Genomic DNA, 19490 nt, shown 5'->3' with positions numbered 1-19490 from the left:
GCCTGACTGGCATTACTGGTACTGGTACTGCTAAACCCAAACCCGACCTGTATCTGTGTCTTTGAGACCTCACCCAAACAGGCCCGGCTGGTGCTGCTAAATTTGAAACCTGACCTATACTCACATCTTTGAGACCCAACCTGACCAGGCCCGACTGGTGCTGCTAAATTTGAAGTCTTATCTGTGCTCACATCTTTTAGACTTGGCCCGACCAGTCCCAACTGCTAAATTTGAAACTCAAACCTGACCCAAACCGACCTGAATCTGCCCGCGTTGCTGCTGAACGACTGTGTCTGTGGTAAATAGGGACTGTTTTATCTGGTGTAGCGACCAGATCATGATGTGTCTACAGTGAAGACATCCCTGACTCATTTGGAATTTAAACAGTTCACCTTCTTCAGCCAACTTTCTTTTTTATTTTGTCCATGGTGAAAATCTGCTAACACATCGTACAAATAGACTGTACTAGAGAGAGAGAGAGCATGTAAAAGAGAGGAAATGAGAGTGAGCACATTCCTTCAAACAGAGACAAATGCACAACATAAAAATCATTGCTTAGAAAACAAACCCAAGCCCGAAATTTGTATGTGGAAAATTGACCTGAAGCCCGATGTTGGGGCTCAGGTCAGGAGACCTCTGTATTATCTGTGTGTAGCTTTATAAGGTAAACAGTTTATTGACCCCACTTAAAAGCTACTCTCTGGATTCCTTCAGCTGTCCTTAAAACACACACAGCATCCACAATCATTATTTAAATGCTCTCTGTTTTTTTCATATTGTTAAATTTAAATCTAAATCATTTAAATAATGATTGGGATGCTGTGTGTTTTGCTTTCTCAGCTTTCAGAACTGCATGTTTAATGTAACTCACTCAGTGATCAGTGATGATGATTAACCACCTGCCTCTCCCTTCTCCCTCCCTCTCTGTCTCTCATCCTTTTCTCTCTCTGTCCCTTTCTCTATCTCCACTTCTCACCTCTCCTCTTCCTTCTCTTTCTGTCCATCTATCCCTCTCTCCCTCCAACCCTCTCTCCCTCCTGTCTCTACCCCTCTCTCACATTCTCTCCCTCCCTCCCTCCCTCCCTCTTTTTATCTCTTGCTTCTTTTTCTCCCTTTTCTCTTTCTCTATCTCTCTCTCTTTCTCTTTCTCCCCCTCTCTCACACATACCTCACCATCTCTCCATCACTCTCAATCTCCCCTTCTATCTCTCTCTCTCTCCTTCTCTCTCTTTTCTCCTTCTTGCTCTCTATCATCTATCTCTCCATATATATTCTCATTCTCTCCCCCCACCCCGTCTCTCTTTCTGTCTCTCTCTCTTTTTCTCTCTCCATTCTGTCTCTCTCTCTCTCCCCCCCCCTTCTTTCACATTCTGTCTCCCCACCATCCCTCCCTCCCTTTCTCAATCTCCCCCTTCTCTCTCTCTTTTTTCTCCCTCTCGCTCTCTATCTCTCTCTATATATATACTCATTCTCTCTCTCCCCCACCCTCTCCCCTGTCTCTTTCTGTCTCTCTCTCCTATCTGTCTGTCTCTCTGTCTCTCTGTCTCTCTCTCTCTCTCTCTCCCTCTCCCTCTCTGTTTTCTCTCAGCAGAACGTGTTCAGAGACACCAGTCAGTATGTGGTTGGTGAGCTGGCGGCTCTGGAGAGTGAGCAGAGGCAGATTGACTCGCGGGCGGCTCGTGTGGAGAAGCGTCTGCGCTATCTCATGGACACAGGTACCGCGCCCAATTACGCCGCAAACAGCACCGCCAAATTGAGCGTTCACTAAAACTCTTGTGGAGTTTGGGAAGTGGTGGCGTTTGAAGCGGGGATGGAGGGGCCGGCCTTCTCTGGGCCGCCGCGATAAGCCCCCGGCTTCACGGGGGCCGATAACGCCACTGATAGCCAGCCGCTATTGAACACAACCCGCGCAGCCGAGCGCAACACACAGCGTATATCTGCCCTTCATTGATATGCTGGAGCACAGAGAGAGAGAGAGAGGGAGAGAGAGTGGGAGGGGGATGAAGGGAGGGTTAGAGAGGAGGGGGGGAATAATGTTGAAATAATGCAATACACACAGATACATGCTTGCCCCCCCCCAATACCCATATATGTGATGTAGTGGAGCGAGAGAGGGAATAAAATGAGAGAGAGAGAGAGAGAGATAAAGGAAGGAGAGATAGAGAAAGGGTAATAAAGAGAAAAGATGTGGGAAAGGGGAGAGAGAAAGAGTGCTAGAAAGAGGGAGAAAAAAGAAAAGAAAGCAAGGACAGAGAGAAAAAGAGGGCTTGAGGGAGGGGACGGGAGAAAGAAGAAGGGAAGGAGAAAGAGACGGAAGTAGAGAGAAGGAGGGATGAAGAGAAAAAAAAGTAAGGCAGGGAGAACAGGAGAGAGAAAATAAGAAAGGTAGAGGGAATGGGAGAGAGAAAAAGGAAAGGAGAAAGAGATGGAAGTAGAGAAAGCGGGGGAACGAAGGACGAAAGGAGGTAGAGAGAAGGAGGGACGGAGAGAAAGAGGAAGGGAGGGAGAACAGGAGAGAGGAAAAAACAAAGATAGAGAGAAGGAAGACTGCGAGGGAAGGGAGAGAGAAAAAGGGAAGGAGAAAGAGATGGAAGTAAAGAGAACGAGGGAACGTAGGAGGAAAGGATGAGAAGGATGGGTGGAGAAAAAAAACAGTGAAAGTAGGGGGTGGGAACAGTGGAGAACGAAGAGGGACAGGTCAGAGAGGAGGGCTGTGGAGGCTGGACTAAAGAGTGGGGACAGAAATGTTAAAATAATGCAGGACATACAAAAACATGCACGCATACAAACACAGCTGCTTCGGCTGAAATAGGAGAGTGGCGTCCAGCCGTCCGGCCCCTCGTACTGAGCAATCATTTCCCCCAGAAGTGCAGCGAGAGAGAGAGAGAGAGAGATGGGTTTATATGCTTCTTGGTCACATTGCACTCATATCAAAACTATCTCTCCATTTTGTGTTTGTCAACACTCCCCCCCTCCTCCTCCTCCTCCCTCCGTCCCTCTGTGCCGCTCTTGGCTGGTCTCGAGTCTATACACACCGGAGCCATTGTGCCAGCCTGAAGGGCTTTTCTCAGAGATGTGATATAAAGCTGAACCCGCAGGCCACTCAGGACACAAACCAAACAGCCTCTGATACGTCTACACGCACTCATAGAGCCGGAGAGAGATACTCACCTGAACGAGCCTACCTGCATATCGTCACTGTCGGAAGTAAAAATTATATCTCCAGGTTGGTAACTTCTCCGGAGAAGGCACCACATTCCGATATTTAATGGAAGTTAATATAGAAAGAGTTTATTCCAAGTCCTTTTGGAGCGATCCTGTTGGTCCATTCATCGTGAAATTTACACCCAAGCATTTTCAGAATATGTTAAACACTGAAAAACAACAAAAATAGAAATGAGGTTTTGTTCCGACAGCAGCGATATATAGATCATAGATATATGTACAAAAAGTTTGGTTCCAACAGTGACAATATTCCATAGAGATTACTCAAAAGCCAATGCGCGTAATGTAAACAGCTAAAGGAATAATTTGAGTGAAAAAAAAAATCAAATAGGCCAAGTATACGCTCTTAAAAAAGAGGTCTATATACAGTATAATCATATGGGTTTATGGTTTTATATATATATATATATATATAATATATATATATATATATTATATATATATATATGTGTGTGTGTAGAACCATGAATGCTCAAAGAAACATTTGATTGCTTAAATGTTTATTCTCCATGATGGAGAGCCTTGGGTACATGGCTCTTTAAAAATAATGGTGTTATATAGCATCGACGAGTTCCGCTAGTATATATCGCTGCTGTCGGAACACAACTCTCCATCTCCATTTTTGTTGTTTTTCAGTTTTTGACAGAATCTGAAAAATAATCTGTCTGTTGTCCTTTACATTGTCTGTAAATTTCATGAAGAATGAACTAAAAGAAACGGCCCGAAACGACTTGGGGAAAAAAGTCTGGTTCCGTTGACTTACATTGAAAGTAAAGTATGTTTTTCCTTCTCCTGTAAAGTTACCATTTTGAAGATACAAGGTTTTGTTACAACAACAACAGTATACTGGTTCATCTGCTATACTGGTTTAAGGTCCTAGTTTTGTCATTGTCATTATTATTGTCGTTATATTGGTATGTACATAAATGCAGGTAACGCAATGTGCATACAGTACAAAGCACACTGATTCCCTCACCTCTCGCATAGTGAGCTGCAGCCTGAGGTAAATTAGTATGGCTAATTGTCAAAGGAGCAGACCATTTTGTAATCAATTAATGTGTTAACAAGGGGAAAAGAGAGTGGAAGGAAAAGCCACTCTCTTGGGGTTAGCTGTTAGCCATTAGCCTAGCATGGAGACTAGCCGGCTTCTGCAGCGCTCCTCGCTCAGCCAGCTGCTTCAGCCAACACCGCAGTCTCGGCCTAAGAGCTGAGACGCTCCGCAGCTTCTCAACCACACCTGATAGTGTGAACGGCTGTAATATTAACTAAATTCCATGAGTGTCTGACGCTCGTAGATTAAAGCCCGAGTGTAAGAGACGCACATATGACACAAATGGCTTTCGGGTGTAAAGCAACGTTCAGCGCTGTGTTTACGAAGCTTAAGTCAGCTTTTATTCGCCAGCTTTTTTCAGTTTTCCCATTCCACCTAAAATGGTGTAGTAGTAACTGCTGTGGAACAGAAATATTTAAGTAAGAAGCTGGCGAATAGGAAGCTGACTTCGCGGCTGTGGGCTGTGCATATACTGACCTTTATCTCTTTAGCGTTCGAAAGCAATACTGTCTCTATATATTGCTCATTTCTGGTTTTACTGTTTCGCACAATAAAAATATTATATATGTAGTTCAGTTGTTAATTATGGTTCTTATTAAAAATGACATCCAGAATAATATGCCATTATTAATCTACAAAAAAGGTTTACTTAAGCATCCATAATGGTTATTGAAAGCAGTATACATAAATAATATACAGAAACAGACAGTAATCTTAATTATACCATGTTATAACTGTTTGCCCATACTGCCCACTGTTAGATTCCACTACTGTTGTGAGCGAAGAATCCTTTTCAGTCCTATCTAGAACCTTTTTTTTTTTTTTAAAGAGTATAGTCAGTCCGCTAAGACATGTTTGGTGTCTGAAGTTTGCGACAAGGCTAACGTGGCTAACAAGTAATGGAAACTTACAGCCCACCAATTAGCACAGTACAAACTACATGCCAAAATGAATATGCAGTTGCATCAAATCTATAGAAATGATCACATCATATAGCTAAAAACAATAGTAACAGCAGTCTTAAAGCCTTAATTATCCCCATGCTTTAGTCAGTGTTTATAGATAAAGTGTGTCCTACAGTGTGGCAAACCTCATAAGCAAGTCTATTGGAGATTACTTAATAACTCTGTTTTAGGCATGCAGTTAGCACCATGCTAATTGGTGTACATAAGCTTCTGTTACTTGCTACATCAGCCTTGTAGCTCCAGTGCAAAACTGAAGAATTAAACTTAAGACACCAGACATGTCTTGGCTGATCAGTTACATTAATGTTAGGGGGAAATTTTAGCTGAGCTGTTCTTATAAGCCTGAGATGGTCTGTAGTTTAATACTCTAATACTCTTATATACTCAAATCCACTTTGTACGTCCCTTGTTGAACCATGCTACTCTACACTTTAGTGTACTGCACCCAATTACCCCCAAACCACAGTTAATCCCCCTAATTGCATATTGAAATGACCATAAAAGACCCTCTTACACCCACATACTCTTTCATTGAGATATTCCTAATTATTATCTCAAACTAATTATATAAAACAATTATGGATTCCTCCTCTTTGATGTCATTGGCTGTATGTTGAGGGAGAGCGATACTCTGAAATCAGTGTTTGCTTTTCATGTCCTGATGAAAGCAGTCATATGGACCGGGTGGGAAAACTGGGTCAGCACTGATTACCTTCTGATTGCTTCTGATAAGCTGACCTGTGGGCTTTCATAGCTGTTAAAGTGGACACCGTTAAAGTGTACTGGTGCTCAGTTTGACTGAGATGCCTTATGTGTCCAACTGAAGTTCCAAATGCTTCAGTCTGACGTCTACGTTCTAGAAAAACAGAAGTGGACATCTTGAAGTCTGTCTTTTGTCCATACTTTAGTCCATGATTGGAGATAACTATGTGTCCATACAGTGTCAAGAACCACGTACTCAAGTTTATTAGAGGTACTGAACTGCTTCATAGCTGTCTAGGGGTTTACCTGTTTTGCTTTCGCTCCAGTCCTACAGCTGTGAGTGTAAAGTCCCTCGGGTTATCACACTGTCCAGTACCAGACTGTACTATATGGTCGAATTGCATTGCCCAGTGTAATTGGCCTCTTTAAATTAAAAACCAGACTACTGATTGCACACTCTGACATTAAAACGGGTGCTAAGTAAAATCAACCAGTATCTAAATGATGTGGTTTGGCATCGGAAAAGTCCTATCAGTGTGGAAATTCATTTCTAACGGAATTTTGTTTAGTGTGTCAGCGTGCTGGAAAGATCACAGCATCGTGAACTGTTTCTGAATTCTTAGTTTTTCTTCACCCTTATCAGGATTAGGTTAACAGGTGTGCGATAGTTATGAGGCAAGTGTGATGATTTGCAATGCAGTTAGCATATTGTTGCCCTCGTTTCTATAGGCTCCAATTACTTGTTAGCTAATTTAGCCACGGAGATCCACTGTAGAACCAAAGAAGCAAACTTCAGACACCAAACATGTCTTGGCTGATTGAGTATTTTGGGCTAAAGGGAGAAGTTCTGTAAATTTTCTGAACTTTTTCTTTCAGGCTGCCGGTCTAGAGTCTAATCGGCATAATCCTCAAGCCAGAAACTGATCCCAGATCAGCCCAACTCTGTGCTGCAGCAAAAGCAGGTCTAACTTGTATCCACAAATGTGTGTGAGAAAGATATATGTCTGGTTTAGGTGTGTGTGTGTGTGTGTGTGTGTGTGAGAGAGAGATCCTGTGCAGGTAAGCTCAGGTGTGTGTGTGTGTGGTGTGTGTGCGCGTGTGTGTGTAAAGCAGCCGGAATGTGCTTTCGGTTTGTGCTAAAGATACAAAACATGGTTGCCTTAAAGTACATTAATGATAAGATGGGATTTAACCCCTTAAACTGCAGGCTATTTATTTACTTTTATTTGCTTGTATTAATGCTAATTATTCATGATCAACTGTACATATTCAGCTTTTGTACCAAAAATTATTCAGCATCTACTATGAATTATTCAGTAGCTACTTATTTAATAACTCAATTGTATCTACCTACAACGAATAATTCAGTAACTGCTATGAATTATGCAGTATCAACTGTAAATTATTTGGTGTACTATGAATTCATCAGTATCTACTATGAATTATTCAGTAACTACTACAAATTATTCTGTATTTAATATGAATTATTCAATATCTACTATGAATTATTCAGTAACTACTGCAAATGATTCAGTAACCACTTTGAATTATTCATTATCCACTATGGGTTATTAACTACTACAAATTATTCTGTATTTAATATGAATTATTCAGTATCTACTGTGAATTATTCAGTGTACGGAATTCATTCAGTGAATTATTTAGTAACTACTACAAATTATTCCATAACTTCTATGACTCATTAATTAACTACAGTGAATTATTGAGTGACTACTATGAATAATGGAGTGCTGTGATTTTTTCAATGTCTGCTATGACTTGTTCAGTAACTAATACTAATTTTCTGGTAACTACTATGATGCTGATATTTAAACCACAGCCTTTTTGGGCCAGTTTCTAGGCCCTAAAGGCTAGGCCTAGTCCATATCCGGGGAAGCAACCCTTAGAGTTTAAGAGGTTTAAACTGATCATTGATGTTGTATGACACATTTCGAGGAAAAGCTAGCCTTCATCAATTAATTCACTCGTCTTTTCATTCGTTCGTTCATTATCCACTTATTCATTACATTCAGTCGTTCGTGAGCATTATATGTGGGATAGGTATAAACCTTTTAACTTCTTATTTCTCTGTCTCTCCCCTCCTCTCCCCCTCCCTTTTCTCCCCCACTCCCCCTCTGCTCCCTCCTAGATTAGGCGCTGTGCTGAATTCACTGCCGTTTTTCTGTTGCGTCGGCGCTCCCCAGAAGAATTCACAGTAATTGGGCTGCTTAATTTATTTACTGGGCGCAGTTCACAGCACATTAGAGAACAGAGATAATTGAACAAGAATTGTCAAGTGTCTTCTGATATCAGGCACATTACAGAAGGGAACGCGCATAAAAACTCCATTTCTATGCAACCATTGTTTATGGTAATTAAGTACACAGATTTATTCCTTGGTTGCCTTCCAAGCTTATGGCAAGCGCTATTGTTGTCCTCTATTAATATGTAATCAGTAAATAGTTTAATTTTCTAATCTGCAGTTAGAGAATTCACTTTCTAACAACTCTTAATTACGGCGGTGCCCTAATGATGCGGGCGCCAATGGACCCGGGCTACCGTAAACGGAGGGGCGGCTCCAGGGGAGCGGCCGCACCCCCCGCTTAATGAACTTGTTATTCTTGCACCAGAGGGAGCAGTGTCCTTCACACCCTGTAAAAAAGAGGAAATAACTGTGAAAATGCACTCAGCAGCCACAAACTATATAAACACATATACATGCAAATATATATATATATATATATGTGTGTGTGTGTGTGTGTGTGTGGTGTGTGTGTGTGTGTGTGTGTATGGTTGTCCACCATTGTAGGCCTACTCTTTCTGTTTATTCTAACATCTGTATGTTTAACCACTGAAACGTATTACTTATTAATATTAAGGCTTATTGTTCAATAGCTATTATACATCTTTTGGTAACTGCTATGAAGTATTCAGTAACTTCTGTGAAACTGATGTGCAAGTTCTGTAGTTGTGAGAGGGAGGAATTCAAGTGCTGGTGCACGTGCAGACCTTTAGAGTTAGTGTGGCTTATTATTTAGTTATTAATCTTAATACATGTTTTGAAAGGGGAATTCCAGCTGTTTTTCAAAATTTACAGTGGTGATGATAGGAATCAGGTTGTAGTCGCCATGACTACAACACAAATATAGCCATTTTATTTACTCTCCAGAACCGCCAGTGAGCCGACATGTATCTGCTGGGTGTTATATGGAATGTTGATGGTAAAATAGTGGAAAAACAAGTTTTTTGGGGGACTATTTTTGCCTTACATCTCCCTGCATGTGTCCCTCTGCCATAAATGGATTTTTAAAAACCTCAAAACTATCATAAAACAAAAGTCCGTTTCATGTAATAACTTTCTGTGGGAGAGCTTTTAGAGGTGGACGTCTGGTTCCTATCACCACCACTGTGAACAATTCTGACTCTGTAAGTTTTTCTAGAACGGAGCATTTCACACCAAACCACTCTGAATGACTTAGTTTACATCTCAACCATCTAATAATACAGACATTTAAAAAAATCTGTGAAATTCCACTTTAATCTTAAGGCTTATTGTTAGCATCTACTATAAAGCTAATGTAAGTTCTCTAGTTATGAGTGTGAGCAGCTGAAGCGGAAACCCACATACAGACCCTTAGAGTTTAAGGGGTTAAACATTATATTGTCATTCAAATTTTTTAAATAAACATGTCAACTTTGAATAAAATGAAGTGAGTGCGGGAAAATGAAAGGCCCATTCGCTCTCGAAGCGGTCAATCTGTCGAACCACAATGTCGTATTGAAATTTTCCCGGGCGTCGCATTGAAGCGTTATCAGGGGCGCGTTTGATATCCGGCAGCATCTCCGCTATTTATGCATTCATGCAACACATATGATTTTCAAATTGCCTTATAACCCGCAACAATGAACGCAATTATGAAAATAATGGCATTTAAAGGCGCTCTAAGAAGCTCACACCTACAGAGCCGCTTGATAAGACAGATAAAAATGGAGGGGGAAAAAAAGAAACAGAAAGGGGAAAACGAACGAGTTTTAGGCGAGATTAACATATGTTTAAAAATTGCACTTGAGCCTGATAAGACTGACACAGGTTTTATTGCACCCTAATCCCTCTCTCTCTCTTTCTCTGCTCGTCTCAGTCACAGAAATTCATACAAGACGGATATCGGCGGCTTAATGTAGTCCAGGGCCCATCTCGCTCCGCCTCACAATAACAGGTCTTGCTGTTTGTATGGCCTTGTGTGTGTGTGTTTTCTTTTTTTGGGGGGCTCTCAGACTTCACATGTTTGTTTTTGTCTCTCTCCACACTTTAATTTTTTTCCTCCAGCTTTAATTCTTCATTTTAGATGGTGGTGGCGGGGGTGGGCATCGCAGTGGCCATGCAGAAATAATTGCCCAGGCGTGTTCATTTCTACTTCTGAGCTCCGCAGAGAGTCCGAAACGCGCCTGCTCGCGTTGGCGTATGTGTGTGTGCACGTTCGTAGCCGTCCCCCTTTAGTTTGACTAAAGATTTAAGCTGGGCTACGTGAGTAGCATGGGGATTCGTCTCTGAGCTCCCGCAACACAAACAGCTAGCGCAGCTTTAAGTATATTATCAGGCAAGTTCTTTCAGAAACGTATTGCTAAAGAAGCTTAACATTAATTATTGTAACTTTGGGAAGATTACATCCACGGCAGCCTTGTAAGCGGTGGCATACTCCTCTTGACCTCCTATGCATGAGCTTAAAGACACAAGAATGGCATTTCCCCAGCATTAATGGGATAACCAGTATAATCTTTCAACAGTAAGAGAGGAAAAAGTGTTTAGAGCATAATACCCGTCGTTCTGAGGAAGAGACTATTTTGTGATGTCTCTTGTAATCAGCGCACTCTAGTTTACATCACTGTATTATTGCAAACTCTCTCCCCCTCTCTCTCCCTCTCTCTCTCTCTCTCTCTCTCTCTCGCTCGCTCTCTCTCTCTCTCTCTCTCTCTCTCTCTCTCTCTCTCTCGCTCTCTCGCTCTCTCTTGCTCGCTCTCTGGACTTTGCATGCCGGTTTGGTACCTTGTCCACTCTAATTTCAAAGACCAAAGACTTCATTTAGCCTCCCTGCCAAGCATGCGCGGCGAGCGGCAGTAAGTAAAGCCTGGAGACAAACGCAGGAATTTGCCTCATAAAGCCGGCCTTTGGGAGAAGCCGGCAAAGGCCAGCGGCGGATCAGGAGGTGACTACCTCTTCAGATTTTAATGCCGGACTTTGCCACCCCCCCCCTCAATCCCCCCCACCCTTCCACTTCAAGGAGTGGTTAACATCAGAATGGTCAATTTTCAGCTGTGCGTATTTATTTATATACATTTTTAATTTGGTTATTTGTTTTTAAACCTTTGTACTGTTGTTTTGCATATTCAAGGCTTGCAGTTGACATAATGTTAGTGACCACTTTCCCAAAAAGGTTTTTTTCCTCAGTGTTTTGAGCTATTTGCATCTGTTTTTGTACACGCATTCATGAGCAAACAGTTTTGGCACCCCTGTCTTAGTTAACACATGCCTCACAAGGACGTTTTTCTCTTTATTGGCTGAATTTAACATAACGCTGTTTCATTTTTCTCCAATATGCTAAACTCAGCAAATAAAAAGAAATTGTGCAGTAATAATGTGTCCCGTGTTGCAAGTTGTGTTGACTTTTTACAAACAGTAATTTGACCAAACTTTTGCACACAAAATACTGTTAAAAGTGAAATTATCTTCCAAAGGAGCCGAAAATTGCGTGTAATTGTTTGCGTGGTTTGTCTTTTCTTTCAAAGAGAATCAGGTCAACGCTCAGGCCGCTTCCTCACCATCAGCCTTATGTAATCTCCAAGGCCCGGTTTGTATGTTGAAGCAGCAAAAACAATTTAATTAGTTAAGTTGCACTGACTTTGCCCCCCCTCAGCTCCCCCCACACCATCAGCTTTTCCCACATGTGAGGAAGGGCTTTTTTTTCTCTCTCTCCTTTCGGTCTGGTGTCAGCCTTTCAAACATTCTTTAACAGTTGGATGAAAGGGGATTTTTAGGAAGATTAAGGGAACGGGATCCTCCAGGCATTGTCTGAAAATCTTAAGATAAAACGCGCAGGGGTGGATGGAGTTGGTGGGAGGGGTAAAGGGGGGGGGGTTGTTGGTTAGAGGCTTCTGCATTGAGAGATGTGTAATTTTGATTTTAAATAACTGCACAGAAACAGACGTCCCTCTTCACCCCCCCCATACCCTTGCTTCCTCTCTAACTCTATCTCTCTCTACCCTTCTCTCTCTGTCTCTCCCCCCTCCTCCCTGTGTTGTTCAGTGGCCTTGCTGTCCTTTAAATTGTTGGTGCGAAGTTAAGTTAAACGCTGCTAACATGCAGCATCGCGGGCAGCCAGCGATAGGCCTGATTAGCATTTTTGGGGAAAAAAAAAGGGGGGGGGTCTAACAATGACGCCGCTTATTATAATCTCTCTTTTATTGAAGCATCTCGAGGCCTTTTCATCACCGCCTCTCCGGCTGCCGTTCCAGTAGCACTCAGCCAAAGCTTCCAGTGTCTCGCCCCGCAAAGCTGCTCTGGCACCCACAAGCAGACACACAGACCCACTCGCCGCCAAAACTCCACTGATCCGGCCCTTTCCCCCCCTTTTTCCTTTTTTTAAATGCTTTTCTGTGGCGTCGCATGCTTTTAGTCTTCATTTTCAACACTAAAGGGGAACTCCACCAATTTTTCAAAATTTCTCCATCATGAAACGGTTAAGCTGTAAACAGTCATTCAGAGTGGTTTGGTGTTAAATGCTCCGTTCTAGAGAAACTTACCGAGTCAAAATTGTTCACAGTGGTGGTGATAGGAACCAGACGTCCACCTCTGAAACCTCCCTCACAAAGTTATTACATGAATGTGCTGCATGGTGATTGTTTTACCATAAGTTTTGGCCTAAACCTGTCAAGTCATACAAGATGCTGCAAAGTAAAATATCACCCAAAGAATAATTTTCTTTTTTTCATGTTTACCATATTTTAATATTATTAACATTGCATATAAAAACACTGTCCATTTTTGTCAATTTTTCACATTGTTTGAACACAGCAGCTGTCGGTAACATTATGGGGACATTTTCATGATGAATGGATCAACAGAAATACTCGCAAAATTACTTGGAAATACCTCTTTGTTAACTTTAACACTGAATGTTAAGAAGGTTTTTGCCTTCTGTAAAGCTGCTGTTTTAGAGATACATGCTTTTCTTTGGACAGTTTATATGAGGTTTTGGATAGTAAATAAAATGTCTATATTTATGTTGTAGTTATGGTGACCCCTGGTTCCTATCAGCACCACTGTAAAGAAATCTCTACAATCAACAATTTCACATCAAATCTCTCTGGATGCCTTTAAATTGTGACAATTGAATTTTGCAGAAAATGAAAAATTAGTGGAATTCCCTTTTAAGTGTTTTTCCCTCAGTCTTACTCACTTTGATTACTTGCCATTATTGTTTTATGAGGTCACAGATCTAAATATGATTCAGTTAAATGATACATTTGCTCTGTTTAGCCCAAATTGAGACCTTAGCAAAAACGGCTGGGTTGCGCAGAAGCTAGTTTGCATAATTGATCATTATTTGGTTTACAAATTGTCCGCCGACAACGTAATTGAATTTTAGCAATGCGCTCAATTAATGGAGCTTTTCATATGGTAACTGATTAAGACGCACTTTACAATTAAGTGTAATGGCGCAGGGGGTTGGCCTGTAATTAGGGCTTTCACGTGCTAACAGCCCTGCTATGCTAGCCCAGTTGTTGTTCATTTGCCTTTGTATAGGCCTCTCCGGGCTGTGCATTCCTGGTGGCTCGCTCTGCCACCTTTATCATCTACCTCTGCATCCCAAAGCAAAGCGAGTCAAACCGGCTAACGGAAACGACAATTTAAACGCTATTGTTCTGCTGTTAGCTTGCTAAGTAGGGAGAGATGGAGAGATAGTGAGGGAATTGAGTTTCTGTACTTACAGTAGGGAGGAGACTCATTATCAATTTGTCCTTAAGCAAACCTGAGAGAGAGCGAGAGGGAGGCGTGGAGGGTAATAAGGGAGGGGCAGAACAGCGGGGGTTGAGGGTAGAATCCACAGTGCAGATGTGGAAAGGAAAGCTAATAGTGTTAGCACATCCATTACTCCCTCAGCTTAATTCATTAAGTAAATTGGGCGGTAACCATGTTGGCCCTGTTGAAATGCATGCAATATGACACTGCTCAAATTTGTTCTAACACATGGCCCGGGGGGGGAAGGTCCCGCCATGCTAACGCAGGGGGAGGGGACAATTATGCAAAGAGTAACCCAGGAGGGGGAAAGCGACAATATACGCACACTGGAGGCACCTCCATTCGGAGTTATCTTATTTCTCTTGTTCTCTTTATTAGCCGTAGACCACCACAGTTTGCTTCTTCGTCTGGAGGCCTTTCCTGCACTGTGTGTGCGCTGATGCAGATATCTGAACCAAGACTTGCTCAATATGAGTCATACACTTGACTGAATTTTCACATCTTTAAGGCGAATACCAACAAAATACATAATTAAAATGGTTACAGTGTAAACAGAGTCATTAAGAGTGGTTTGGTGTGAAATGCTCTGTTATAGAGAAACTTACTGTGTCAGAAACGTTCACAGTGGTGGTGATAGGAACCAGACGTCCACCTCTAAAAGCCCTCACAGAAAGTTACTACGCAGAATGGTTATAAATACGCTGTTTGATGTCTGTGTCTTTGTTTTATGGTAGTTTTGAGAAGCATTTGAACAAAAACATACCTGTAAAATCTATTCAAGACAAAATAGTCAACAAAAAGTTACTTTTTCAGATTTTACACTATTTACCATCATCAACATTCTTCAAAGACTTTTTGAAATAAGGCTTTGGCCTGAAACACATTTTTCTAAAAGCCATTCATGGTAGAGGGATACCTGCAGGGTGTTATGAGGCAAAATAGATCTCAAACAAAACTGTTTTTTAGATTTATCACTATTTTACCATCAACTTTCCATATTAAAGCTCAGAAGAATCATGTAGGTTCACTGGTGGCTTTGGATAGTCAATAAAATGGCTATATTTGTGTTGTAGTCATGGCGACCCCTGGTTTCTATCACCACCACTGTAAAGAAGTCTGTAAGTTTCTCCTCAGTGAACCATTTCACACCAAAACAATGAATGACCGACTATTTACATCAGTGGCTGAATTATTCAGAATTTTTGAGAAAGTGGTGGAATCTCCCTGTAATGATTATAGATATTTGTCTGAATGAAGCCTGAAGAAGGTAATCTAACAAAGGATATCAAGTGGAGGTAAAATAGACAAGGAAGAAGAAGTCAGGATGATGTTTGAGTTTGATAGCTCTGCAGGTAGTCATAGTAAACATCTGTCCCATCTGGAGAACATCAGATGTCTCAGAGAAAGTGAATGTAACAATTATAGTAATAACTCTTTTATCGGTACCATTTATATATTTAAGTGTAATGATAATAAAAGTAATAATGATAATAATATCACCTTGTATGGAACATTTCAATGCTACAAAAGAAATGACAACAAAAGATTAAAATGCAAATATAATATGTAATAAAATTTAAATAGTTGTAACAAATTAAATCATGAACAATCAAGACGGACATTTACTTTAATACATTTATTTAATGTAGTATTTATTTATTACATTTTCTCCACATGTAGCTACATAATGTTTTGTTGTTTTTTAGGATAACATTTATTACCTTTTTTTCCTGATCGAGCATTTAAAGGGTGGGTGGGGACCCCAAATAGGATGCTGTTTCCGACCCCGAGATGTTCAGAAATGGCCCCAGATGCAGTGGTCATTCTGAAGTTAGGGAATATTCTTATGATACATACATACATACATACATACATACATGCACAGACAGATATATTGCTGCTGTCAGAACAAAACCCCAAGAATTTCAAGAATTTGAAAATGTCTGTTGTCTTTTACATTGTGTGTGAATTTCATGATGAATGGACCAAAACAAATGGCCCAAAATGACTTGGAAAAAATTCTGGTTGACTTACATTAAAAGTAAAGTAGGTTTTTTGCTTCTCTAAAGTTATCATTTTGGAGATATGAGGTTTTGTTCCGACAGCAGAAATATATATATATATATTGTCATACCTGTGTTGTAAACAGCAGCTTTGTTTGGCAGAGCTGGACTGGGTTACAGTCGGGCGTAAAGGAGGGTCCAACTGAACTGGTTCCATTTGGCTGCGTGGAGATTTTTTTTTTTTTCTTTTGGTGACTTCATGCAAACTCAGATACATATGCATGTCTTCCTTCTCCTGTCCTGGAGGGGCTCTCTTTTACATGCACCCCCTCACCCCCCCCTCCATGCCAACAGGCCTCTCCTCTGTCAACTAATCAGTGTCTCAGATAGATGCATTGTGGCCCTATGCAAATCTATTTACATTGGAATAGGGCACTCGGGGGATGCTAAACCCAGGCACCGGAGTTTGAAGAAAGAGAATACCCAAGGCCAACAAATAAATGAAAGTTTGCCCAAATCCGTGAGATAATGGGCACTGTGTTCAGACTAACCACGGAGGAGAGATAAACGTGGGGATTACTTGGGGGTTTTGCATCAGTTGCTTTCTGCTGGGTGGCCTCACTTGTCAAAAAAGGGTGGAAAAGGGGTGGGGGGAAGAAAAGAGAAAAAGAGAGAAGGTAAAAGAAAGAAAAAAGAAGAAGGGAAAAAAACGTTTAACGCAAGGACATTCACATGGCACATTGAGAAAAGGAGTACGGCTAATTCCATCAAAGCTGGAGAAATCAAGTATTAATTTATGCTGTCCCCCCCTCCCCCCGCAGCTATTGTGGCTTCAATTGTTGATCACTTCGGTAACATCTGGTCTTGGTCACTTTTGGGAGCTGGCTGGCATCAAGCCCACCAAACAGCCCGAATACAGAGCTGCGAAATCACTCAGATCTGTAGCAGTGACACTTGGATTCATAGAAACTGAAGGAATTTGTAGTTACAGAAGCAGCGTATAGACGATTTACAGGAAACAGGACTAAGAAAGATTAGTTGTAGGATAATGCCAATGCTTGTGGAAACAATTCAGGTATACACAAAAGTTTACGCGCCACTGGTCAAATGACGTCTTTTGTTGATTTTCTAAGTCTAAATAAGTGAACACATCTTCTACAGAGAACACACATCTGCACATTTTTAATGCACAATTGCTGTTTATTTGCTGAAATTAACATATTTGGGGAAAATAAAACATAAAATGTGGCCTGTGCGGAAGTAAAAGTGGCACATTTTTGAAATTTTCTCTATATGTTAAATAAATAGAAATTATGCCCCAGAATTTGCAGAAAGATGCCATAATCAAGTTGTAGAGGACGTGTTAACTTATTTTCACTTAAAACAATCAACAATGTAACTATATGACTGAATGCACTGGCTTTCAGTAGTATCGGCATGTTTGGTATAGATGTGAGGAAGCAAAACAGCTATTGTTTCTGCAAATCTGAGCGAAATCTACCCAATACTGAAGAATACAAAATATAAGCATGTGCGCTAGAGTATTGAATCCATTTTTGGGAAATATTAATGGAATCTCCTTCACCCTCACATTTTGCGAGGATTTCTTGTGGCTGTAATTTAAATTTAAAGTGAAACTGCTGAAAGCAACACCGATCAGTCTACAAAACCGACATCCGATTTGTTAGATGCATCCTTTGCCGGCATTTTCCGAATTTCGGCATCTCCAGTGAGGCAGCGTTTGGCAGGCCCGGCATGGCCTGATGCTGGTGAAGGTGTCTGGAGAGATGCTGAGATGTGCTGTTTGAATGGAGGGCTTTGAGGGGCAGCAGATTATGACTTGCATGGCGTCTTCTCCCAGCTCCGGGGGAAATGAGCTGTTGACATTCTTCGGGGTCATCATCCAAGATAGCAGGCCAACCACCAGGATTTACCTGATAAACCCATCCAACTAGACCTTTATCCATTTCACTACGACTAGGAAAGGTTGAGGCGAGATGGAGACCGTTAGCACTGGCTTGTTTTTCCTTTTTTTTTCCTCACTCTGTGCCAAAGCCCAGCCAAGGGGGGACGCCGAAATTATATTTGCACACTTTCTGAGCAAACGTATGTCAACACGTTTTCAGACAGCTATTAAAGACCCAATCAGGAGCAGCGTGGGGACTGCGGCGGGATTAGCTCAGTATTTACAGGCAACAAGGTGAACGTGCTTGCCGTTGTTTGCTGTTCAGAATCTGCTGCTGTTGCACTGAAATCCAGCCTTTGAATTGCAGAGGTGCTGAGTAGGACCTTAAAGTGGTAGTTCAGCAGAAAAATCATGTTCGTGCATTTTCGTCTTTACGGCAAACGTAGTGTTTAGCCGAGACGTGCCATGACTGCTCACCTGAATCATCACGGTTATGTGGTGCTTATGTGGTTTCTGACTCTATGACTATTTGCTAGCTATAAAATGGGAAAAGTATGAAACATTTATACACTACCGTACTTATTTCTTTAAGCGCAAGCTTTCTCTAAATTCCCAAAAGAGCTGGACATCTTGTCGGAAGGCACCTGCTTTTATCGCTGTCAATTTTAGCTGAAACGGTTGTGCGCAAAAGTCAAACTACTTGATTTTGTTGCACATTTTAAAGCACAGTTAATATTCATTTGCTGGTTTTGACATATTGTGGAGAAAAAAAAACAAAGCATAAAATGTGGCCTGTGCAAGCGTTTTGGTACATTTTGTACTTAGATTTATTTGTTTTCCGGTATCCTAAATTCTGCAAAAAAATAGAAATCGATCACTAAAATTAGAAGTAAAGTAGCATATTTAGGTTTGTTCATGTAGGGGACGTGTATCAGAACATATCATTTTACTGGGGTGTGGTTTAAACTTTTGCATATCACGTGAATGTGTACGTTAGCATGTAAACGCAATGTAGGAGTGGCTACATCACAGTCCACATCTGATGACATCGAGAGTCCTTTCCATCTTATTCCAATATATATATATATATATATATATATATATATATATATATATATATATATATATTTCTTTTTTCCCATAATTCTCTTGTGTAACCCGGGGCTAGCGTAGTCCCCCCGCTGTGCGGTAGACCCGGCGGAAAGACAAAAGCACAATGAAACAGAGAGCTTACCACCAACCGCTCACACTGGAGCTCTAGAGTAGGCCCGCTATACATCCTGGCCTCTCCAATTCTGTCCCAATGCTAATGAGCCGGCTCTGATCTTTCCTCTGCTTCCCGTGTTTTCAACATCTTCAAGGACCACATGGCGCTAGCAAAATAAAGACAACTAAATGAGAATTTTTAACGCTTTTTGTGTCGGCTACTCGGAGCCTTTCAGCCAGCTCACTCATTTAATCTTCCCTCCGAGAAAGAAAGGGGGGGGATAGAAGAAAAGAAAAAAGGTAAAATGTGCAACAAGGAGTTGGAGATGGCGGAGGGGAGAGTGGGAGGGGCTTTGGTGGGGGAGGTTTTGAGGTGTTGCTAACTTTGCTTATTGGAGGTAGGTGAGGTTTTAAG

At 41.3% G+C, this 19490-nt stretch overlaps 1 protein-coding gene across 3 annotated transcripts in view; it reads left to right on the top strand.

The window, feature by feature from the left end:
* The window catches only part of ehbp1 (EH domain binding protein 1), a 233217-nt gene that overhangs the window by 187684 nt on the left and 26043 nt on the right, over positions 1 to 19490 (top strand). For 2 of the 3 annotated variants that reach the window (XM_036594169.1, XM_036594171.1), the window contains one exon: positions 1589 to 1715. In XM_036594169.1, the coding sequence (XP_036450062.1) occupies positions 1589 to 1715 (127 nt within the window). The remainder of the gene's footprint in view (positions 1 to 1588; positions 1716 to 19490) is intronic. The other variant, XM_036594170.1, reaches the window with a different exon arrangement.

Source organism: Colossoma macropomum, unplaced genomic scaffold (genome assembly GCF_904425465.1).
Source record: "Colossoma macropomum unplaced genomic scaffold, Colossoma_macropomum, whole genome shotgun sequence".
In the NCBI taxonomy this organism is placed as follows: Eukaryota; Metazoa; Chordata; class Actinopteri; order Characiformes; family Serrasalmidae; genus Colossoma; species Colossoma macropomum.
The sequence above is the reverse complement of the archived record's forward strand: the minus strand, read 5'-3'. Positions and strand labels throughout refer to the sequence as shown.